Raw genomic sequence first — 20,074 nt, 5'->3', positions numbered from 1 at the left:
GTCAGGTTTGGCAAAGGAGCTTTTATCCACTGAGCAATCTCCCTGACCCTTAAAGTCATTCTTCAGAGCTGGAGATACATCTCAGCAGAAGAGAGGTTACCTGGCGTGCCTGAGGTTCTGGACTGATGCACAATGTCAATGGTAGGGAGAATGGGTGTTTAGGTGCAGTTTTTTTTGGGGGGTAGGGTAAGGGTGGTGATTCTGAGACAGGGTTTAACTAAGTAGCTTTTACTGGTCTAGAGCTCCTTTGTAGACCAAGCTAGCCTGGAACTCACAGAGATCCTCTTGCTTCTCTGCCTCTGAGCACTGAGATTATAGGCATGAGATAATAGGCCCTGCCCATTCCAGATTCTTTAGCTTTAAGATAACTCCAAGCACTGGAGATACTTGTGGTCAAAGGAAGACCTAGAAGGACCAGTCACCGCAAGATGATTTTCTTTCAGATCACCAGTGAAGAAGCCAATGGCCATCAGAACTGAATCTCTCTGTGTGTCTGTATCTCCTTCCCTTCCTCTTTTTGTGTTTCTTTTACCTCAGGCTGGCATTGAACTCATGGCTATCCTCCTGCTTCAACCTCCTGAGTTCTGCAACTGGACCATGCTTGACTCAATCTACTAAAACTCAAAATAGGAGTGTATAACTTGGGAAACCGAAGAGAACTGGGTAAACATCAGGTTTAGTATCCACCCGAATGTGTGAGGGAGAGGTTGGGGGACTCGGGGTGAACACAGACTAATACTGGGGAGGTGGGTCAGCCGTTGAAAGCTTTCTCCAAAGCCTGCAACTGTCTGGCTTTTGTGACTTCTGCACACACCACACACACACATTCACATAAATGAAAATAATATTTAGAGAGAGAGAGAGAGAGAGAGAAAGAGAGAGAGAGAGAGAGAGAGAGAGAGAGAGAGAGAGAGAGAGAGAGAGAGAGAGAGAGAGAAAGTCGGGATTCTGGGAAAGAAAAAAGGAGTGAAACCTACGGAGCGACTGTGAATGAGAGATGGGCGCGTGGGCGGGGCGGGTCACAGGGAAGAATAGCTCACCAAGCCCCGCCCAAGTCTGTTTCCCGGGTAACGGGGTAAACAGACTCCATCTACTCTCCTAGTCAGGAAGCAGTCTGCAGGGAGTACCGGGAGTATGTGTTCGTTTGTGAGAATGGGGTCCCCTAAACCTTTGCAAACTTCAGCTTCTCCATTAGAGATGAGTTCCCTGAGAAGGACGAGAGCACCTGAAATCTCGGAACTTGGACTCACCTCAGAACAAAAGGGCGATATAAGAGACAGAGTACTTAGGGGATCAAAATCTCCCACGGAGCTGGAGTTCCAATTGAGACTGGAACAAGATCGAAGATGGAGGGAGAGGATGGCACCATCAGAAGCAAAATCGCCACCTTGCCATGCTCTTGGATTAGGATTAGAAAGACATACTATTTCTGGATTGCCCACAGAGACGAGTAATTTAGGACTCCACAAGGGATCAAAACCTCTGGGTATGTTACCAGGAAGAGTGGGACCAGAAAACAAGGGCCTTCCACCTTGCCTTCGCTACGGAGGGACACTACACCCTCCTTTGGGCACAGTACATGGAAGTCCACAGGCCGCAGGGAGCACAAGGAGGCCTCTAGCCTGTGGTTCTGCCTGGACGGATGCTGTAGGGGAAAAGCAGCCTATTGTAGGCTCGGAACTAAGAAAAGAACTGGAAAAAGAGCCCACCTGTGTCGTGGTGAACCCCTACACAGAGATGCCCCCTAAGGAGGTAGACATCGGGTTGCCACAAACCCAGGAATCAGATGAAACCAAGAATACAGAGCCTCTAATAGGCTTAGTAAGAGAACCTTCTGAATGTCCATTTGCCCAACAACTGGAAGAGAAAAAGGAGCCCGCCAGCACCGAACCCGGAGTGGAGCCTCCAGGGAACATCAGACCCATATATTCAGGGAAATTCTTTGATCGAGTGCCTTGCTGGCCAAGTGTAAGTTTGTGTTATTGTGTTTGCTTGTTTTTTGTTTCTCCTAGGGTTTCCCCTTGAATTCGTGGGTAGCAATCTTTCCTGATAGGATGTAGTAGTGAAGTTGGTTTGTATTTGTAGAGACAAATAGCAAAGTTTTCGTTGGGTTTCTGTCTTAGTTAGGGTTGCTATTGGTATGCTGAAACACCATGACCAAAGGCAGGTTGGAGAGGAAACGATTTGTTCAGCTTATACTTTCACATCACAGTTCCGCATCAAAGTCAGGACAGGAACTCAAGCAGGACAGACACCTAGAGGCAGGAGCTGATGCTAGGCCGTGGGCAGGTGCTGCTCATTGGCTTGCTTTTCGTAGCTTGATCAGCCTGCTTATAGCACCCAAGATCATTGGTGTAGGGATGGCACCACTCGTAATCTGGGACTTCCCCCATAAATCACTAATTAAGAAAATGCCCTACAGGCTTGCATACAGTTTGTTTTTATGGTAGTATTTTATCAATTGAGGTTTCCTCCCCTTTAATAACTCTGGCTTGTGTCAAATTGACATAAAACTAGCCAGTACATATTATTTTTAAAGAATGTAATCATTAATATTAAGAATGTAATTATAGCCGGGTGGTGGTGGCCCATGCCTTTAATCCCAGCACTTGGGAGGTAGAGGCAGGTGGATTTCTGAGTTCCAGGCCAGCCTGGTCTACAGAGTTCCAGGATAGCCAGGGCTACACAGAGAAACCCTGTCTCAAAAAACCAAAAAAAAAAAAAAAAAAAAAAAAAAAAGAATGTAATTATATTACTTTCGTTGTTGTGTTGTTGTTGTTTGCGACGGGGTTTCTCTGAGTAGCCCTGGCTCTCTTGGACAGCTCAGAGAGTCACCTGCCTCTGCCTCCAGAGTGTTGGGATTAAAGGTGTGCGCCACCACTTCGTAGCACCAGTACAAATTCTGACCCTTTTGCTCCTGGTTTCTTTGCAGAAATTCCTTAGATTCCCTCTGACTCCCTGCCTTCCTTCCTAGGTGTTAGCTTGCTGCTGTTTACACACCTGTGGTTTTTCCTGATTTCCTTCTCCCTTTGCCTTTGAGTTTTGTTTTCTCCCCATTCTCCATTTCTTCAACCCTCTCTCACACTGACACTATCAAGATTTCTAACATCCATACGGTGAGTGGGGAGAGGCCTTTCTCCTATGTTCATTATTCACTCAGTATTGTCTGTCTTTCAACAAATTCTTGTAGTCATCAATGTGGGAGTCCAGGTCAACATGAGATGGAAAGTGTATGTCCTTTGCCCTGTAGGCTTAGGCTAATCCAGTGATGGAAACAGAAAACAAAATGAATATTTCACAGGTGTCAAAAGGAAGATTAACATTTTTCTTCCTTCATAGAAATGCATTTTTTTTTTTTTATCACAAACCTCATAGAAATGCTTTACAAACTGGATAAGGCAGAAAGCTTAAGGGAAGAAAGTATCAGAGCTGGGTGTGGGTGGGCAAGACAGAGAGATTGTCCCGAATCCCATGCTAACTTGGGCTACAAGGTGAGACCCAAAACCAAAACCAAAACCAACCAAACCAAAAAATAAAAAGAAGGTGTCAATCTACAAATCAGCAGAGGACTGTCTGCTTAGCAAGCAGTGGAGTTCTGCCTTCTAGCCATCTGTCTTTGTTAGGGTTTTACTGCTGTGATCAGACATCATGACCAAGGCAACTCTTATAAGGACAACATTTAATTGGAGCTGGCTTACAGGTTCAGAGGTTCAGTCTATTATCAAGGTGGGAGCATGGCACGTATGGTGCAGGAGGAGCTGAGAATTTCACATCTTCATCCAAAGTCAGACAGGAGAAGACTGACTTCCAGGCAGCCGGGTCGAGGGTCTTAAAGCTCATGCCTTCAGTGACACAATTCCTTGAACAAGGCCACACCCAATTCAGTAAGGCCACACCTCCAAATAGTGTCACTCCCTGGGCCAAGCAAGTACTGCTGCTTCCATTCCACGGTAATCTTTGGGTGTAGTAAATAAGCCACAGGATAACTCAAACTGTTTCTGCTTCATTTTGGTTTTGAGACAAGGTGTTGTGTTATGGATCCCAGGCTATCCTCACACTTGCTTCACCCCAAAGAAGAAATTGCTTTGTTGGGGTCCAGGAGTCACCCCACAAACCACACAAACATCCATCTCAGTCAGACAGGGATGGTTTATTGAACACACACGTAAGACTGATCGATCAGGGCCAGAGCTCAGAATTTGGAGGCGGTGGCTACAATCCCGAAGATTTTCAGCTTTTAAAGTTTAAACCAGAAGCCCCACAATGAACTCATACACAGGTGCTGAAAGTGCAGCCTGGTGGTCAGCCCTGACTCAAGCCATTTTAGACATAACTGTTTATATTAACCTTTAAATTGATGAGATCTGTGTGATGCTTATAGTTGTGATTTCTTAAGACTGACAAACCTCATAACATACAGAACACAACAGGGTATGTGGCCAACATGACCCGGAACTGAGTCAAGTTATTTTTCTGCATCAATGACTGACAGGCATATTACAACAGTGATATGAAATAGCTGGCAGGCATGAAACAAAATGGCTGCTACTATACTAGGGGGCAGACCTCAACCCCCCTAGTGACATACTTCCTCCAACAAGGTTGTGCCTACTCCAACAAGGCCATGCCTTCTAATAATGTCATTCCCTGTGGGCCAACATTAAAATACATGAGTCTATAGGGGCCAAACCTATTCAAACCTCCACAGGTGGCATGGCTTTTGCCTGGAATCCCAGGTTTCAGGAGGCTGAGACAGGAGGATTGCCACAGATTCAGGCTAGCCTGGACATAGAATAGAAACTGTCTCAAAAAACAAAAGAAAGCAAAACAAAGCAAAGCAATGAGTAGCTAGCAGAGTTTAAACATGCTAATAAGGCCAATGGAGAGCTGAGGTTTGCACCCTTTTATGATTTAAAATTTAAAATTCCATGCTATACACAGTTATTTCAACATTGAAAATGGGTCTTATTTTGTTTATTTAATAAATAAATGTTTCACTATAAATTCAAAGTTATTTTGTTTGGTTTGGGATTGGAACCTATGAGGTTGTTTTTTACTGAATTATTGCAGAGGCAAGCTTTTAATACTGCTATTTTCAGCTTATGAACTGCAGAAATATGAATTAAACTATCAGAAGAAAGATTAACCAGAAGAGTTGCACATCATTTATAGGCACAGGGGTTCACAGAAAACAAGGGAGCCTCAAAATGATTGTTAGACTCAGGGACTTATTAGTACTTGCACAAAAGGAGAGGTTGAGAAACTGGTTACAGTGGCCCATACCTGTGAATCCCAGCTACTTAGGAATCCCACGTCTCTGAGGTGAGAGGATGGCAAATTCAGACCAGATAAGGTGGTGGTGGGGGAGGGGGAAGAGGATAGAAGGGATAGTGAGGGAGGAGAAAATAGACAGAGAGAAAGAAAGAAGGTTGGGGGAGAGAATTCATTCAAGGAATGATAGATTGTAGAGATACAAATAGAAAATATTTAGGGGTAAATAATGCAAGACACAGGCTATTTTGGTAAAGATTGTGTGTACTTTACCTTGGCATAGCCAAGAGGAGTGGTTCTTAACCTCCTAGTGCTATGACCTTTTAATACAGTTCCTCATATTGTGGTGACCCCCAGCCATAAAATTATTATTATTGCTATTTCACTACTGTAATTTTGATGCTGTTATGAATCATAAAGCAAATATCTGATATTTGATATGCAACCTCTGTGGAATGGTCATATGACCACCACAGGGGTTGTGACCCACAGGCTGAGAACCATTGGCCTAGAGTCACAGTAGAAGGGAGTCTCAGGTGAGAAATTTCCCAGATTTGATTGACCTGAAGTTCCCGTAGACATGTCTGTCTGTAGAGGGACTGTTTTTGATTGTTAACTGATGGGGAACTGCCCAGCCCACTAGGCAGCACCATTTCCCAGGAAGCTGGTCCTGGGCTGCACAAGAACACTAAGCATAGGCGAGTGTGCCATCAAGGAGTGTGCTTCCATGGTTTCTTCTGTTTTGTCTAGACTGTGAGTTCCTTCATCAGAGGTGGTGTAAAATAGGTAGGTTTGACCAAGTTTCTGCCCCAACTTCCCTTGATGATAGATTGTCACCTAGAAATGTAAGCTAAAGAAACACACTCCTCCCCTATGTTGGTTTTGTTTATTTATTTATTTTTATCACAGCAACAGAATGAAACCAGACAGGTGTTTATGCAGGATCATCTGATGGACTGTCCTCAGGTGCTGAGAGTTGCTCTTGCTGGATTTGGGGACACTTTATATGAACAAGTCAAAATCCTACTTTTCAGCAGAGCAAGGATAAGGAAAGGGACTCATACTGTGCCTGTTGATTCTTGTTAATTTCAGCTCAAAATTCTATTGTATATTTTAGGTGATTTATTTTGATTCTTAGATGTTATTTTTTTTAAAGACAGGGTCTTATGAATCTCAGGCTAGTCTTGGACTTTCTATGTAGCTGAAGGTGACTTTAATTGTCTAATTCTCCTGCCTTTACTTCCCAAGTGCTGATACCACAGCTGTGCAGCGGCATGCCTGGTTTGTGCAGGGCTGCTAGTCAAACCCATGACTTCATGCATGTTTGACAGACTCTCCACTAACTGAGTCTCTAAAGCCCCTGTTCTATTTGTTTTGAACAGGATTTTGCTATTGTAACTCCTGCTGGTTTTGAACTCTTGGGAATCCAAGTCTTGGGAGTCTCAGACTCTTGAGTTTGGGACTATAGGAATGATCTATCATGCTTAGTTCCCAATTCTTTCAATTTTTAAAAAGAGTAATGTGCACATTATAAAAATATCAGCCACGTTGAAATAGATAAAGGAGAAAGAGATATGTGTTCTGTTTCTGGGAGTAGATTCTTACTAGCTTTGCTATGATCAATGGAAGGACAGATAAGAAAGATCCAAGTTACAAATGAGTAGGCAATGCCATGTACTGTTTGAATCATTCTCTCTAGGAGCTGGGCTACAAGTAACATGCTAGTAAGTATAAAAATACTGTCTGGGATTCTGTGAGAGTTTGTTCAAGTCTAGAGGCTGATGCTACGAAGTGTGATTTAAGGACCAGCCTGGGCTACATAAGATCTGTATCGCCGGACGGTGGTGGCGCTCGCCTTTAATCCCAGCACTTGGGAGGCAGAGGCAGGTGGATTTCTGAGTTCGAGGCCAGCCTGGTCTACAGAGTAAGTGCCAGGACAGCCAGGGCTATACAGAGAAACCCTGTCTCGAAAAACCAAAAAAAAAAAAAAAAAAAAAAAAAAAATATGTATCTTAAAAGATATATTTCATATATTTGGAACTTAGACAATTAACCAGTGAAAAATGTTAAGATTGTAGCCAAGCATGTTAATGCTTGTGATCCCAGCACCAAAGTGGTAGAGGCAGGACTGCCATAAATTTGTGTGAAATCTTCTGTCAAAAAACAGGGGGAAAAAGCCTGTTGACATTGTACACACCTGTAATCTCTGCACCAGGGAGGTGCCAGGCAAGGATTAGGAGTTCAAGGTCATCCTGAACTACAAAGCCAGTTTCAGACCTAAACAAACCAGAAAAAGAAACTGTTTCCACCAGGTAAGCACTTCCTAATGTCACAGAATTACCGGATGTATTTCTGTTACTTATTTGTTTGCTATCTCTTCAATCGTTCCCTTGTTTTTAGTAGCTTTTGTAGCATTTGAGTTACAGGCCAAGTCTGAAATACATTCCATTCTTTAATAATGCTTAATGTTTTTTCCCTCTAAGGCTGGAAAAGTTAAGCCAGTTGGATACAGAGTTGCAACCTGTTTGACTGAAAAGCTTCCCAGGGTGAGCACTTCACAGCCTTTCTGTTTGTACCTTGAATTTGAGCCATAGGAGACTGGACTCTCTCAGCTTTCCTCACAAAAGTGTGGACAGATGTAAGGTGGTCAGTTTTGAACCTTTACTGTATTTGGGCGATGTCTATTGATTTTGTCCAAAAAAATGAAAATTAAAATATACTTTTTTTTTTTAGTTTACAAAACTTCTAGGATTCAATGTATTTCAGTAAGAATTATGGGATGTTTGTAATCTGCATGTTTTGGGGTGGGGGAATGTCTGTGTGACTATATGTTACATGTGTTCAGGTATCCTTGGAGGCCAGAAAAGGGCATGGAATCTTTGGACCTAGAGCGATAGGTGATTATGTGTGAGCCACCTAATGTGGGTACAGGAAACCCAACTCAGGGCCCCCTGGCAAAGAAGCAAGCGTTCCTGAAACTACTTAGCCTTTTCCAGTCCCTTAAATTATAGTCTTAAAAACGTTTTAAAATTAATTTTATTTATGTGTATGAGTGCTTTGCCTGTATTTATGACTGTACAACAGGTGCATGCCTGGTGTCCCCAGAGGTCAGAATCATCATCAGATCCCTTGGAACTGGAGTTACAGAGTTATGAACTAACATGTGGGTACTGGATCGGGACCTGGGTGCTCTTATGCACTGAGCCATCTCTTCAGCTCCTCAAATTATAATATTTAAAGTATTTTATTTCGGTCAGTAAACAAATTTTACAGGGCGTGTCCTAGTTTTTGGATGCAGGAAGCCACCACCACTGCCTAGGGAAGTTGAGTTGATCTTTTGAAACTTGTGCTTTGTGCTTCTCTTTTCTTGTCTCACTTTCCCCAGCTTATGACTCCCCCAGAGGCAAAGAAGTATTTCAACTTCAGATATCCTCCTGCTGGAGCAGAAAGAGTATTTTATGGCAGAGCAAACGATCCCCAAATCGCACCTTATTTGACACATGGAATAAGATCTAAAATCTCAATTCCGGTAAACCTTTCTTCCTCTATTTTTTAAAAAAATTGGGTATTTTATTTATTTACATTTCAGATGTTATCCTCTTTCCCCATTATGCCTCATCCCTAGAAACCCCTTATCCCGTCCCCCCTCCTGGCTACTTCTACGAGGGTGTGCCCCCACCCATCCACCCACTCCCCCTCCCTGCCCTCGAAATCCCCCACACTGGGGCATCTATTCTTCTTGGGACTGAGGACCTCCTCTCCTACAAATGCCTGACAAGGCCATCCTCCCTTACATATAAAGCTGGAGCTGTATATGTCCCTCCGAGGACTGGCGGTTTAGACCCTGGGAGCTCTAGTTGGTTGGTATTGTCCCTCTTCCAATGGGGTCACAAGTCTCTTCAGCTCCTTCAGTCTTCTCTCTACATCCTTCTTTTGGGGACCCCATGATCAGTTCAATGGTTAGCTGCAAGCATCCGCCTCTGGCAGAGCCTCTCAGCAGACAGGTATATCAGGCTCTTGTCAGCATGTACTTCCTGGCATCCACAACAGTGGCTGCTTTTGATGACTGCACATGGGAAGGATCCTCAGGTAGAGCAGTCTCCAGACAACCCCCCTTCCAGTTTCTGCTCACACTTTGTCTCCATACTTGCTTCCGTTAGTATTTTGTTACTCCTTCTAAGAAGGACCGAAGCACCCACACTTTGGTCTTCCTTCTTCTTGAGCTTCTTGTGGTTCGTGAGTTGTATCTTAGGTATTGTGAGCTTTTGGGCTAATAGCCACTTATTAGTAAGTGCATACCATGTGTGTTCTTTTGTGATTGGGTTATCTCACGCAGGATAATATTTTCTAGTTCTATCCATTTGCCTAAGAATTTCACAAATTCATTGTTTTTAATAGCTGAGTAGTACTCCATTGTATAAATGTACCACATTTTCTGTATCTATTCCTCTGTTGAAGGACATCTGGGTTCATTCCAGCTTCTGGCTATTATAAATAAGGCTGTTGTGAACATATTGGAGCATGTGTCCTTGTTGGAGATCAAAAAGATGTTGGAGCATCTTTTAGGTATATGCCCAGGAGTGGTATAGCTGGGTCCTCAGGTAATGCTATGTCCAATTTTCTGAGCTTACAATCCCGCCAACATTAGAGGAGTGTTCCTCTTTCTCCACATCCTCGCCAACAACTGCTATCACCTGAGTTTTTGATCTTAGCCATTCTGACTGGTGTGAGGTGGAATCTCAGGGTTGTTTTGATTTGCATTTCCTTGATGGCTAAGAATGTTGAACATTTCTTTAGGTGCTTTTTGACCACTCATGTTTCCCCAGTTGAAAATTTTTTGTTTAGCTTTGTACCCCATTTTTTAAATAGGGCTATTTGATTGTCTGGAGTCTAATTTCTTGAGTTCTTTGTATATATTGGTTATTAGCCCTCTATCGGATGTAGGATTGGTAAAGATCTTTTCCCAATCTGTTGGTTGCCGTTTTGTCCTATTGACAGTTGTCCTTTGCCTTACAGAAGCTTTGCAATTTTATGAGGCCCCATTTGTCAATTCTTGATCTTAGAGCATAAGCCATTGGTGTTCTGTTCAGGAACTTTTCCCCTGTGCTTATATGCTCGAGGTTCTTCCCCACTTTCTCTTCTATTAGTTTCAGTGTATCTGGTTTTATGTGGAAGTCCTTGATCCACATGGACTCGAGCTTTGCACAAGGAGATAAACATAAATTGATTTGCTTTCTTCTATATGCTGACCTCCAGTTGAACCAGCACCATTGGTTGAAAATGCTGTCTTTTTTCCACTGAATGGTTTTAGCTCCTTTGTCAGAGATGAAGTGACCATAGGTGTGTGGGTTCATTTCTGGGTCTTCAATGCTATTCCACTGATCTTGCCTGTCTCTGTACCAATGTCATGCAGTTTTTTTTAAAATCACTATTGCTCTGAAGTTTGAGGTCAGGAATGATCTTTTATTGTTGAGAATAGTTTTCACTATCCTGGGTTTTTTGTTATTCCAAATGAATTTGAGAATTGCTCTTTTTAACTCTGTGAAGAATTGAGTTGGGATTTTGATGGGGATTGCATTGAATCTGTAGATTGCTTTCAGCAAGATGGGCATTTTTACTATATTAATCCTGCCAATCCATGAGCATGGGAGATCTTTCCATCTTCTGAGATCTTCAATTTCTTTCTTCAGAGACTTGAAGTTCTTATACTACAGATCTTTCACTTGCTTGGTTAGATTCATACCAAAGTATTTTATATTATTTGTGAATACTGTGAAGGGTGTCATTTCCCCAATTTCTTTCTCAGCCTATCTATTCTTTGAGTAGAGGAAGGCTAGTGATTTGTTTGAGTTAATTTCATATTGAGCCACTTTGCTAAAGTTGTTTACCAGGTTAAGTTCTCTCGTGGAAGTTTTGCAGCCACTTAAGTATACTATCATATCATCTGTAAATAGTGAAATTTTGACTTCTTCCTTTCCAAATTGTATCCCTTTGACCTCCTTCTGTTGTCTAATTGCTCTGGGTCTAATTTTGAGTACTATATTGAATAGGTAGGGAGAGGGTAGTCCCTCGTTTTAGTGGGATTGTTTCAAGTTTGTCTCCATTTGGTTTGATGTTGGCTACTGGCTTGCTGTATATTGTTTTTACTATGCTTAGTTATGGGCCTTGAATTCCTTATTTTTCCAAGACTTTTACCATGAAGGGGTGTTGAATTTTGTCAAATGCATCTAGTGAGATGATCATGTGGTTTTTGTCTTTGAGTTTCTTTATATAGTGGATTATGTTGATGGATTTCCATTTACTGAACCATTCCTACATTCCCAGGATGAAGCCTACTTGATCATGATGGATGATTGTTTTGATGTGTTCCTGGATTTGGTTTTATTGAGAATTTTATTGAGTATTTTTGCATCAATTTTCATAAGGGAGATTGGTCTGAAGTTCTATTTCTTTGTTGGGTCTCTGTGTGGTTTAGGTATGAATGTAATTGTGGCTTCATAGAATGAATTGGGTAGTGTTCCTTCTGTTTCTATTTTGTGGAATAGCTTATAGAGAATTGGTATTAGGTCGTCTTGGTCTGATAGAATTCTGCACTAAAACCATCTGGCCCTGGCCTTTTTTTTTGGTGGGGAGACTTTTAATGACTGCTGCTATTTCTTTAGGGGTTATGGGACTGTTTAGGTGGTTTATCTGCTCCTCGTTTAACTTTAGTACCTGGTATCTGTCTAGAAAATTGTTCATTTTATCCAGATTTTCCAGATTTGTCGAGTGTAGTCTTTTGTAGTAAGATCTGATGATTTTTTTTGAATTTCCTCGGTTTCTGTTGTTATGTCTCCCTTTTCAGTTCTGATTTTTATTAATTTTGATACAGTCTCTGTGCCCTCTGGTTAGTCTGGCTAAGGGTTTATCTATCTTGTTGATTTTCTCAAAGAACCAGCCCCTGGTTTTGCTGATTCTTTGTTTAGTTCTTTTTGTTTCTACTTGTTTGATTTCAGCTTTGAGTTTGATTATTTCCTGCTGTCTACTCTTGTTGGGTGTATTTGCTTCTTTTTGTTCTAGAGCTTTCAGGTGTGTTGTCAAGTTGCTAGTGTATGCTCTCTCCAGCTTCTTTTTGTAGGCACTTAGAGCTATGAGTTTTCCTTCATTATCATTAAATTCTAAAAAGTCTCCAATTTCTTTTTTTCTTCTCTGGCTAAGTTATCATTGAGTAGAGTGTTGTTCAGTTTCCATGTGTATGAGGGCTTTCTGTTGTTTTTGTTGTTATTGAAGACCAGCCTTAGTCGGTAGTGATCTGATAGAATACATATTATTTCAGTCTTCTTGTATCTGTCGAGGTCTGTTTTGTGGCCAATTAAATGTTCAATTTTGTAGAAGGTACCATGAGGTGCTGAGAAGAAGGTATGTTCTTTTGTTTTAGGATGAACTGTTCTACAGATTTCTGTTAAATCCATTTGGTTCATAACTTTTGTTAGTTTCACTGTGTCTCTGTTTAGTTTCTGTTTCCATGATCTCACCATTGCTGAGAGTGGGGTGTTGAAGTCTCTCATTATTATTGTGTGAGGTACGATGTGTGCTTTGAGCTTTAGTACGGTTTCTTTTATGAATGTGGGTGCCCTTGCATTTAGAGCATAGATATTCAGAATTGAGAGTTCATCTTGGTAGATTTTTTTTCCTTTGACAAGTATGAAGTGTCCTTCCTTCCTTCCTTCTCTTCCTTTTTTTTTTTTTTCCTGAGACAGGGTTTTTCTGTGTAGCCCTGGCTGTCCTGAAACTCGATCTGTAGACCAGGCTGACCTTGAACTCAGAAATCTGCCTGTTTCTGCCTCCCTAGTGCTGGGACTAAAGGCATGCACCACCACTGTCCAGCCTTCCTTCTCTTTCTTGATAACTTTTGGTTTAAAGTCAATATTATTCGATATTAGAATGGCTACTCCAGCTTGTTTCCTGGGACCATTTGCTTGGAAAATTGTTTTCCACCCTTTTACTCCGAGGTAGCTTCTGTCTTTGTCACTGAGGTGCGTTTCCTATAGGCAGCAACATGCTGGGCCCTGTTTTTGTATCCAGTCCGTTAGTCTATGTTTTTTTTAATTGGGGAATTGAGTCCATTGATGTTAAGAGATATTAAGGAAAAGTGATTGTTGTTTCCTGTTATTTTTATTATTAGAGGTAGAATTATGTTTGTGTGGCTTTTTTTGGGTTTGTTGGAAGAGGATTACTTTCTTGCCTTTTCTTGAGTGTAGTTTCCTTCCTTGTGTTGGAGTTTTTTATTTATTAGCCCTTGTAGGGCTGGATTTGTGGAAAGATATTGTGCAAATTTGGTTTTGTCATGGATTATCTTGGTTTCTCCATCTACGGTAATTGAGAGTTTTGCTTGGTATAGTAGTCTGGGCTGGCATTTATGTTCTCTTAGGATCTGTATGATATCAGTTCAGGATCTTCTGACTTTCATAGTCTCTGGTGAGAAGTCTGGAGTAATTCTGATAGGTCTTCCTTTGAAGTTACTTGACCCTTTTCCCTTGCTGCTTTTAATATTCTTTCTTTGTTTTGTACATTTAATGGATTATTATGTGACAGGAGGAATTTCTTTTCTGGTCTAGTCTATTTGGAGTTCTGTAGGCTTTTTGTATGTTCATGGGCATCTCTTTCTTTAGGTTAGGGAAGTTTTCTTCTATAATTTTGTTGAAGATATTTACTGGCCCTTTAAGTTGGGAATCTTCACTCTCTTCTATACCTATTATCCTTATGTTTGGTCTTCTCATTGTGTCCTGATTTCCTGGATATTTTGGGTTAGGAGCTTTTTGCATTTTCTTTGTTATGTCAATGTTTTTTTTTAATTGGGCAATTTATTTATTTACATTTCAGATGCCATCCCCTTTCCCCATTTCCCCTCCCTAGAACCCTCATCCCATCCCCCATTCTCCTTTTTTATACCATTTTAATTTTTTATACCATTTTAATTACATGCATGTATTAAGGTCAGATCTAGTTTGAGGTCCTAGTAGTACAATAGATGCAAATAGTCAAGGAACAAGCAAGACAATAAACACCAATAGTCAAAGAACAAGCAAGTCAATAAACAAAGTCCCATGATCACTCCCATGATCCCTGTTTCTAAGGGCTTACCAGGATGATCAAAATATCTGTGTCAATGTTTTCTATGGCATCTTCTGCACCTGAGACTCTCTTCTATCTCTTGTATTCTGGTTGTGATGCTTGCATCAATGACTCCTAATCTCTTTTCTAGGTTTTCTATCTTCAGGCTAGTCTCCCTTTGTGATTTCTTTATTGTTTCTACTTCCATTTTTAAATCCTGGATGGTTTTGTTCAATTCCTTCACCTATTTGGTTGTGTTTTCTTGTAATTCTTTAAGGATTTTTGTCTTTCCTCTTTAAAAGATTCTACCTGTTTACCTGTGTTCTCCTGTATTTCTTTAAGGGAGTTATTTATGTCCTTCATAAAGTCCTCTATCATCATCATGAGAAGTGATTTTAAATCTTAATCTTGCCTTTCCAGTGTGATGAGGTATCCAGGGCTTGTTACAGTGGAAGAATTGGGTTCTGATGATGCCAAGTAACCTTGGTTTCTGTTGCTTATATTCTTGCGCTTGCCTTTTGCCATCTGGTTATCTCTAGTGCTACCTGCATTCACTGTCTCTGACTGGAGCCTGTCTCTCCTTTTATCTTGGTTGTGTCAGAGCTCCTCAGAGTCCAGCTGTTTCTGTGATTTAGTGATCCTGGGTGTCAGAGCTCCTGGGAGTCAGGCTGCCTCTGGGATCCTTTAATCCTATGTTCCTGGGCATGTTAGATCTCCTGGGAATTCAGCTTCCTCTTGGAATTCCGAGATTGGTTGCAGAGGTAGTGACCTAGGTCTGCTCAGTGCACTGGCTCAGAATGGAAGAAATTTATACCAATGGGTCAGGGTATGGTGTCTTCACAGGAGCAGACCAGCTAGGAGTCAACTGCTCTGGGTGCAGTGGATCCTCAACTGCTCTGAGTGCAGCAGATCCTCTGGGATGGGTCTGAATATGGTGTCTTCCCAGGAGCATACCAGCTATGAGTCTGCCCCAGCAAGAAGGGCCAGATGGAGGGGGTGGAAGGGGAATGGTATCCTGGAGGGCGGGGTTTTGTGGGTGATGGGTCCCTAGTGCACCGCTGGTCGACCAGTTGCAGTTCTGGGACTTTGGGTCGTGGGGGAGGGTTCTTACCAACTTCTCTGAGGGCAGCAGATCCTCTGGAATGAGTCAGAATATGGTGTCTTCCCAGGAGCAGACCAGCTATGAGTCTGCCCCAACAAGAAGGGCCAAGCAGAGAGGGCAGAAGGGCTTTCTTCCTCTATTAATCATCAATTTACCAAGTTAGAAAGTTGCACAAATAAAGGTGTAAATGAAATTCGTAATTCCTGTGGTATTTTCTTTCCTCATTCTGGCTTCTAAAAACATTAGTCTTGGGCAATAGGTTGAGTTTTCAAGCAGCAGTAACTAAGAATGGGCAAAGGAAGCAGCAGTTCAAACCCCAGTCTTCACTGATCCTCAGATGGTATTAGGCTGTGGCATCCCACTTTCCTGGTAAAGACAAATGTCATCATACCTTATTAGCCACTAAGAGAACAGACCTGCTTCTCTTGTGCTGAGGCCCTACAGAGAGCATATATAGATCTTCAGTTGATCAGAAAGTATTGATGCTGACTGCCTGGATATACCTATCCTCTGACTGCTTATTTATCTGTCTACCTATCTTTCCTTCTATATCTGTTATCTGTCTTTTATTCATTTAAGTTTATTGGTGGGGCTAAAGCTGGAACTCACTTTAAACTTCAAACTATGCTTGGTAAACACTGCTATTGACCCTATCACCAACCCTCTATCTTCTTTTGTTTAAAAACCTTTTCTCACATTGTTTTGTGTGTGTGTGTGTGTGTGTGTGTGTGTGTGTGTGTATGTGTATGTGTATTTGTTACGGCACCTGTATGAAGTACAGATGAGAACTTGGGGCAGTCAGTTCTTTTCTTCCATCAAATAATTTCTAGGGACTAAACTCAGATCATCAGACTTGGCAACAAGTTCCCTTACCTGCTGAGCCATCTTGATCATTTAAAAAATTAATTGGTTGTTATTATGTGTGTGTGCGTGTGTGCATGTGTGTATGTGTGTGTGTTCTGTATGTGTGGGGCATGCATGTAGGGACTCAGAGGACAACTTTGTAGAGTGGATTTCCTCCTTTTACACGGTTTCTGGGGATCAAAGTTAAACTGGCAGGCTCTTGTGGCAAGTATCTTTATTTGCTGATCCATGTCTCAGGTCCTTTTTTTGTTTTTGAGGTAATGTACCATGTCTAGTATCTATCTTTCTTGTCTTTCTCTTCCTGTGGTTTTTTGTTTGTTTGTTTTTGTCATTTGTTTGAGGCAAGGGCTTTTCTACATAGCCGTAGCTATCCTGGAACTTGCTTTGTAGACCAGGCTAGCCTTGAATTCAGATCCACCTGCCTCTGCCTCCACAGTTCTGGGATTAAAGGCATGTGTCTCCATACCCAGTGCTTTCTATCATTCTTATCATTTGTTATTTGAAATTTTTATTCTGTAGTCCAGGTTGGCCTCAATCATCCTGTTTCTGCTATTTAAGTGCTGGGATTATAGTACTGTGTCATCAAGTCCAATCAGAGTTGCATATGTTTTAGAAAGTTGGTGGAAATGATTTGTGTTCTGTGTTTGTCATACCTGTTGTTCTTGAGTATTTGCATCAATAACTTGGAAACTCCTTCCATAAGTCTTTTAGCACCACTGTAGGAAAGTTTTATCTATCTATCTATCTATCATCTATTTATCTATATCTGTCTATGTAGCTACCTATGTATCTGTGTGTGTGTATGTATGTATGTATGTATGTATGTATGCATCTTTGTATATATGTACATACTTACCTACTTAATGCTGGGGATAGAACCGGTGGTCTTGTACCTGTTAGGCAAGTGCTCTATCGCTGAGCTATATCTCTAGGCACTTTTTCAGGCTTGTGACTTGAACTTACAGCCTCATGAGCACTCCACTACTGAACCATATCTCCATCCGGACTTGCACTCTCTCTGTAGTCCATGCCTGCCTGAAGCTTAGTATCCTGGTGCTTCATTTCCCCCAGGAGCTAGGATACAGTTATAGCTGAAAGTTCTGCATCTGCTTTGTTAAATTTTTCATTAGTGATTTTGAGGGTTCATTGGAAGATGAGCAAAGCCATTAATGATGGGGAAATATCACTTTATATTTTCTTCTCATTAGAATTTTAGTTTTCTTACATATACTTGTTTCAATACATGGACATTCTATAATTTCTTTAGGTGAGCTCATTGTTAAACCCACAGCCCATTACTGCGTTTCAACAGAAAATTAAAGACAAAAAAGAATCTATATATTTTAGCCATCAACGAGCACCATTGGGAAAATCTCATGATCAAACACCAGGATTGCCTAAAGGAATGGATGTGATCAACACAACATTAGGGACACCGACTATCAGAGGTAGTAAAAATAAGGGGCAGGAGGAGGTGGGAAAATATGTCTTATGAAACTGGATTAAGTATGTCATTGGTATATTTTCTGTTGATGGTGTGAAGGACTGTTAGTGGTGAAAGATGAACAAAGTCTTCACACATGGTCTGCGGTCTGCTTGGCCCATTCTCTCCTTCTAGCAAGTCCTGACTACAATGGACATCACATCCTCTCTGCCCCCTAACTACAGTCTCACTTTTGCATTTTTTTGCTTTCAGTTTTCTGCTTTTATTTGAGCCTATAATTTTTTTCTACTTAGTCTGTATTTTGATATGGTACCTGGAGAGTCACACACACACACACACACACACACACACACACACACACACACACAGAGAGAGAGAGAGAGAGAGAGAGAGAGAGAGAGAGAGAGAGAGAGAGAGATGACTAGATGACTAAAGTCCTCCATGTAAAAGTAAAAAGATGGCATCATAGGAAGATCTCTCTGTCTTCCTTTCTTCTTGTATTCCTCCCTCTCTCTCTTTCTCCCTTCCTTCTTGTTATTTATTTAAATTTTTTAGTTTTTTTAGTTTTTTTCGAGACAGGGTTTTTCTGTGTAGCCCTGGCTGTCCTAGAACTCACTCTGTAGGCCAGGCTGCTCTCAAACTCAGAAATCTGCCTGCCTCTGCCTCCTGAGTACTGGGATTAAAAGCGTGCCCCACCACTGCCTGGCTTTAGGTTACTTTCTGATACTTACTTTTTGTATCAATGGACATAATGATTCACATATCAAAAGAAATATTGTTTCTGTTTGCTTCATTGAATTTCTGAAAGCAAAACAAACGACCATGGTTACCTCCATTGGATATTGGAACCATATGAGAAAAAACTTCTGGGGATTTTACTATTTATTTATTTATTTGTGTGTGTGTGTGTGTGTGTGTGTGTGTGTGTGTGTGTGTGTGTGTGTGTTTTGAGACAGGGTCTCTCACAGTATGTACCCTTGCCTGACTTGGAACACATTATGTAGACCACATTGACTTTGAAACTTTGAATTCTTAGAGATCCACCTTCCTCTGCCTCTGGAGTGCTGGGATGAAAGACGTTGACCACCATGCCTGGCACCCCACAGGATTCTTACTGTAGTCAGTCTGATCCTGAAGTATAAGCCCACTGGGTGCCAGAAACTTCTCTGTCAGAACACTTGAAGGATATAGTTGTCATCAAGTTCAACTAAATCATCTTCTTCAAGTAAAAAAAAAATTTAAAAATTTCAAGTAGAGTTTTATAGGAAATTTTTCTCTAGTATGGATTGATTCTTGGACCCTGAGCAAGCTAGTCAAGTCTACATCTGAGTTGCATCCTCAGTGATCTTTTTACCTTTTAAATTTTTTTTTATGATTTATTTATTTATTTATTTATTTATTTATTTAATGTATACAAGTACACTATAGCTATCTTCAGACACAGAAGAGTGTATCAGATCCCATTACAGATGCTTATGAGCCACCATGTGATTCCTGGGAATTAAACTCAGGACCTCTGTAAGAGCAGTCAGTGCTCTTAACCACTGAGCCATCTCTCCAGCCCTACCTTTTGTTTTAAAAACAGGTCTTATTATGTAGCCCAGATAGATCAGGAGCTTCAGTTTTTCCAACTCTGTCCTGTGAATGCTGTGCTTGCTGATATGTGCTACCACACTGGCTTTTTTTCATATTATTTGAACATGATTTCTCTCTCTCTCTCCTTCCTTCACTCCTTCTTTCTCTTTTTTTCCTCCCTTCTTCCTTCTTCTTCTTCCCCCGTTTCTCTTCCTCTCTCTCCCCGATTTCTCTGTATTCATTGCATTCCTGGAGATTGGGCCGGGGGTGTCATGTAAGTAGGCAAGTAGTCTATCACCAACTTCTGATATCATTAGCTATTAGTTCAAAGATTTCAGTTTCTGACAGAAAAGCCAGTAGCTGCCGTTCTTGTTCTAGTGATTTTATAGTGAAGTTATAGAATCATCTTCAGAATGGGTTAACTTGGTCTCACATTTTGAGAGAGCACAGTCCATTATGAGAAGGAAGGCATGATGTCGTCCTCAGACATACTTGGCAAAACAGGAAGTCTTGTATGGCTGAGAATTGCTTAGGTAATGGTTCCTTCAAACAACTCCTAGATCAGATTACAAAATTTGGTATGTGGAAAGTACACATACTAAAAGTTCCTTTTGTATAACAATTGTCTCTGCAAAACAGGTTTGGAGTTTGGTCCTTCAGAGTCTGATCCCAGCTATTAAGAAGCCTAACTTCATTCTGCAGTGTCTCTCTTTGCTAGCCTCATG

At 41.3% G+C, this 20,074-nt stretch overlaps 1 protein-coding gene across 1 annotated transcript in view; it reads left to right on the top strand.

Annotated features, from left to right (window-relative positions):
• Window positions 1-887: 887 nt before the first annotated feature.
• Efhb (EF-hand domain family member B) overlaps window positions 888-20,074 on the top strand; it is a 45,370-nt gene continuing 26,183 nt past the window's right edge. Inside the window, 4 exon segments of the mRNA XM_076914650.1 lie at window positions 888-1,968; window positions 7,755-7,817; window positions 8,657-8,800; window positions 17,598-17,804. Coding sequence (XP_076770765.1) covers window positions 1,135-1,968; window positions 7,755-7,817; window positions 8,657-8,800; window positions 17,598-17,804 — 1,248 coding nt within the window. The 5' untranslated portion in view covers window positions 888-1,134.

This window comes from Arvicanthis niloticus, chromosome 17, assembly GCF_011762505.2.
Source record: "Arvicanthis niloticus isolate mArvNil1 chromosome 17, mArvNil1.pat.X, whole genome shotgun sequence".
NCBI lineage: Eukaryota > Metazoa > Chordata > Mammalia > Rodentia > Muridae > Arvicanthis > Arvicanthis niloticus.
Note: the sequence above shows the minus strand (reverse complement) of the source record. Positions and strands in the feature narration are given on the sequence as shown.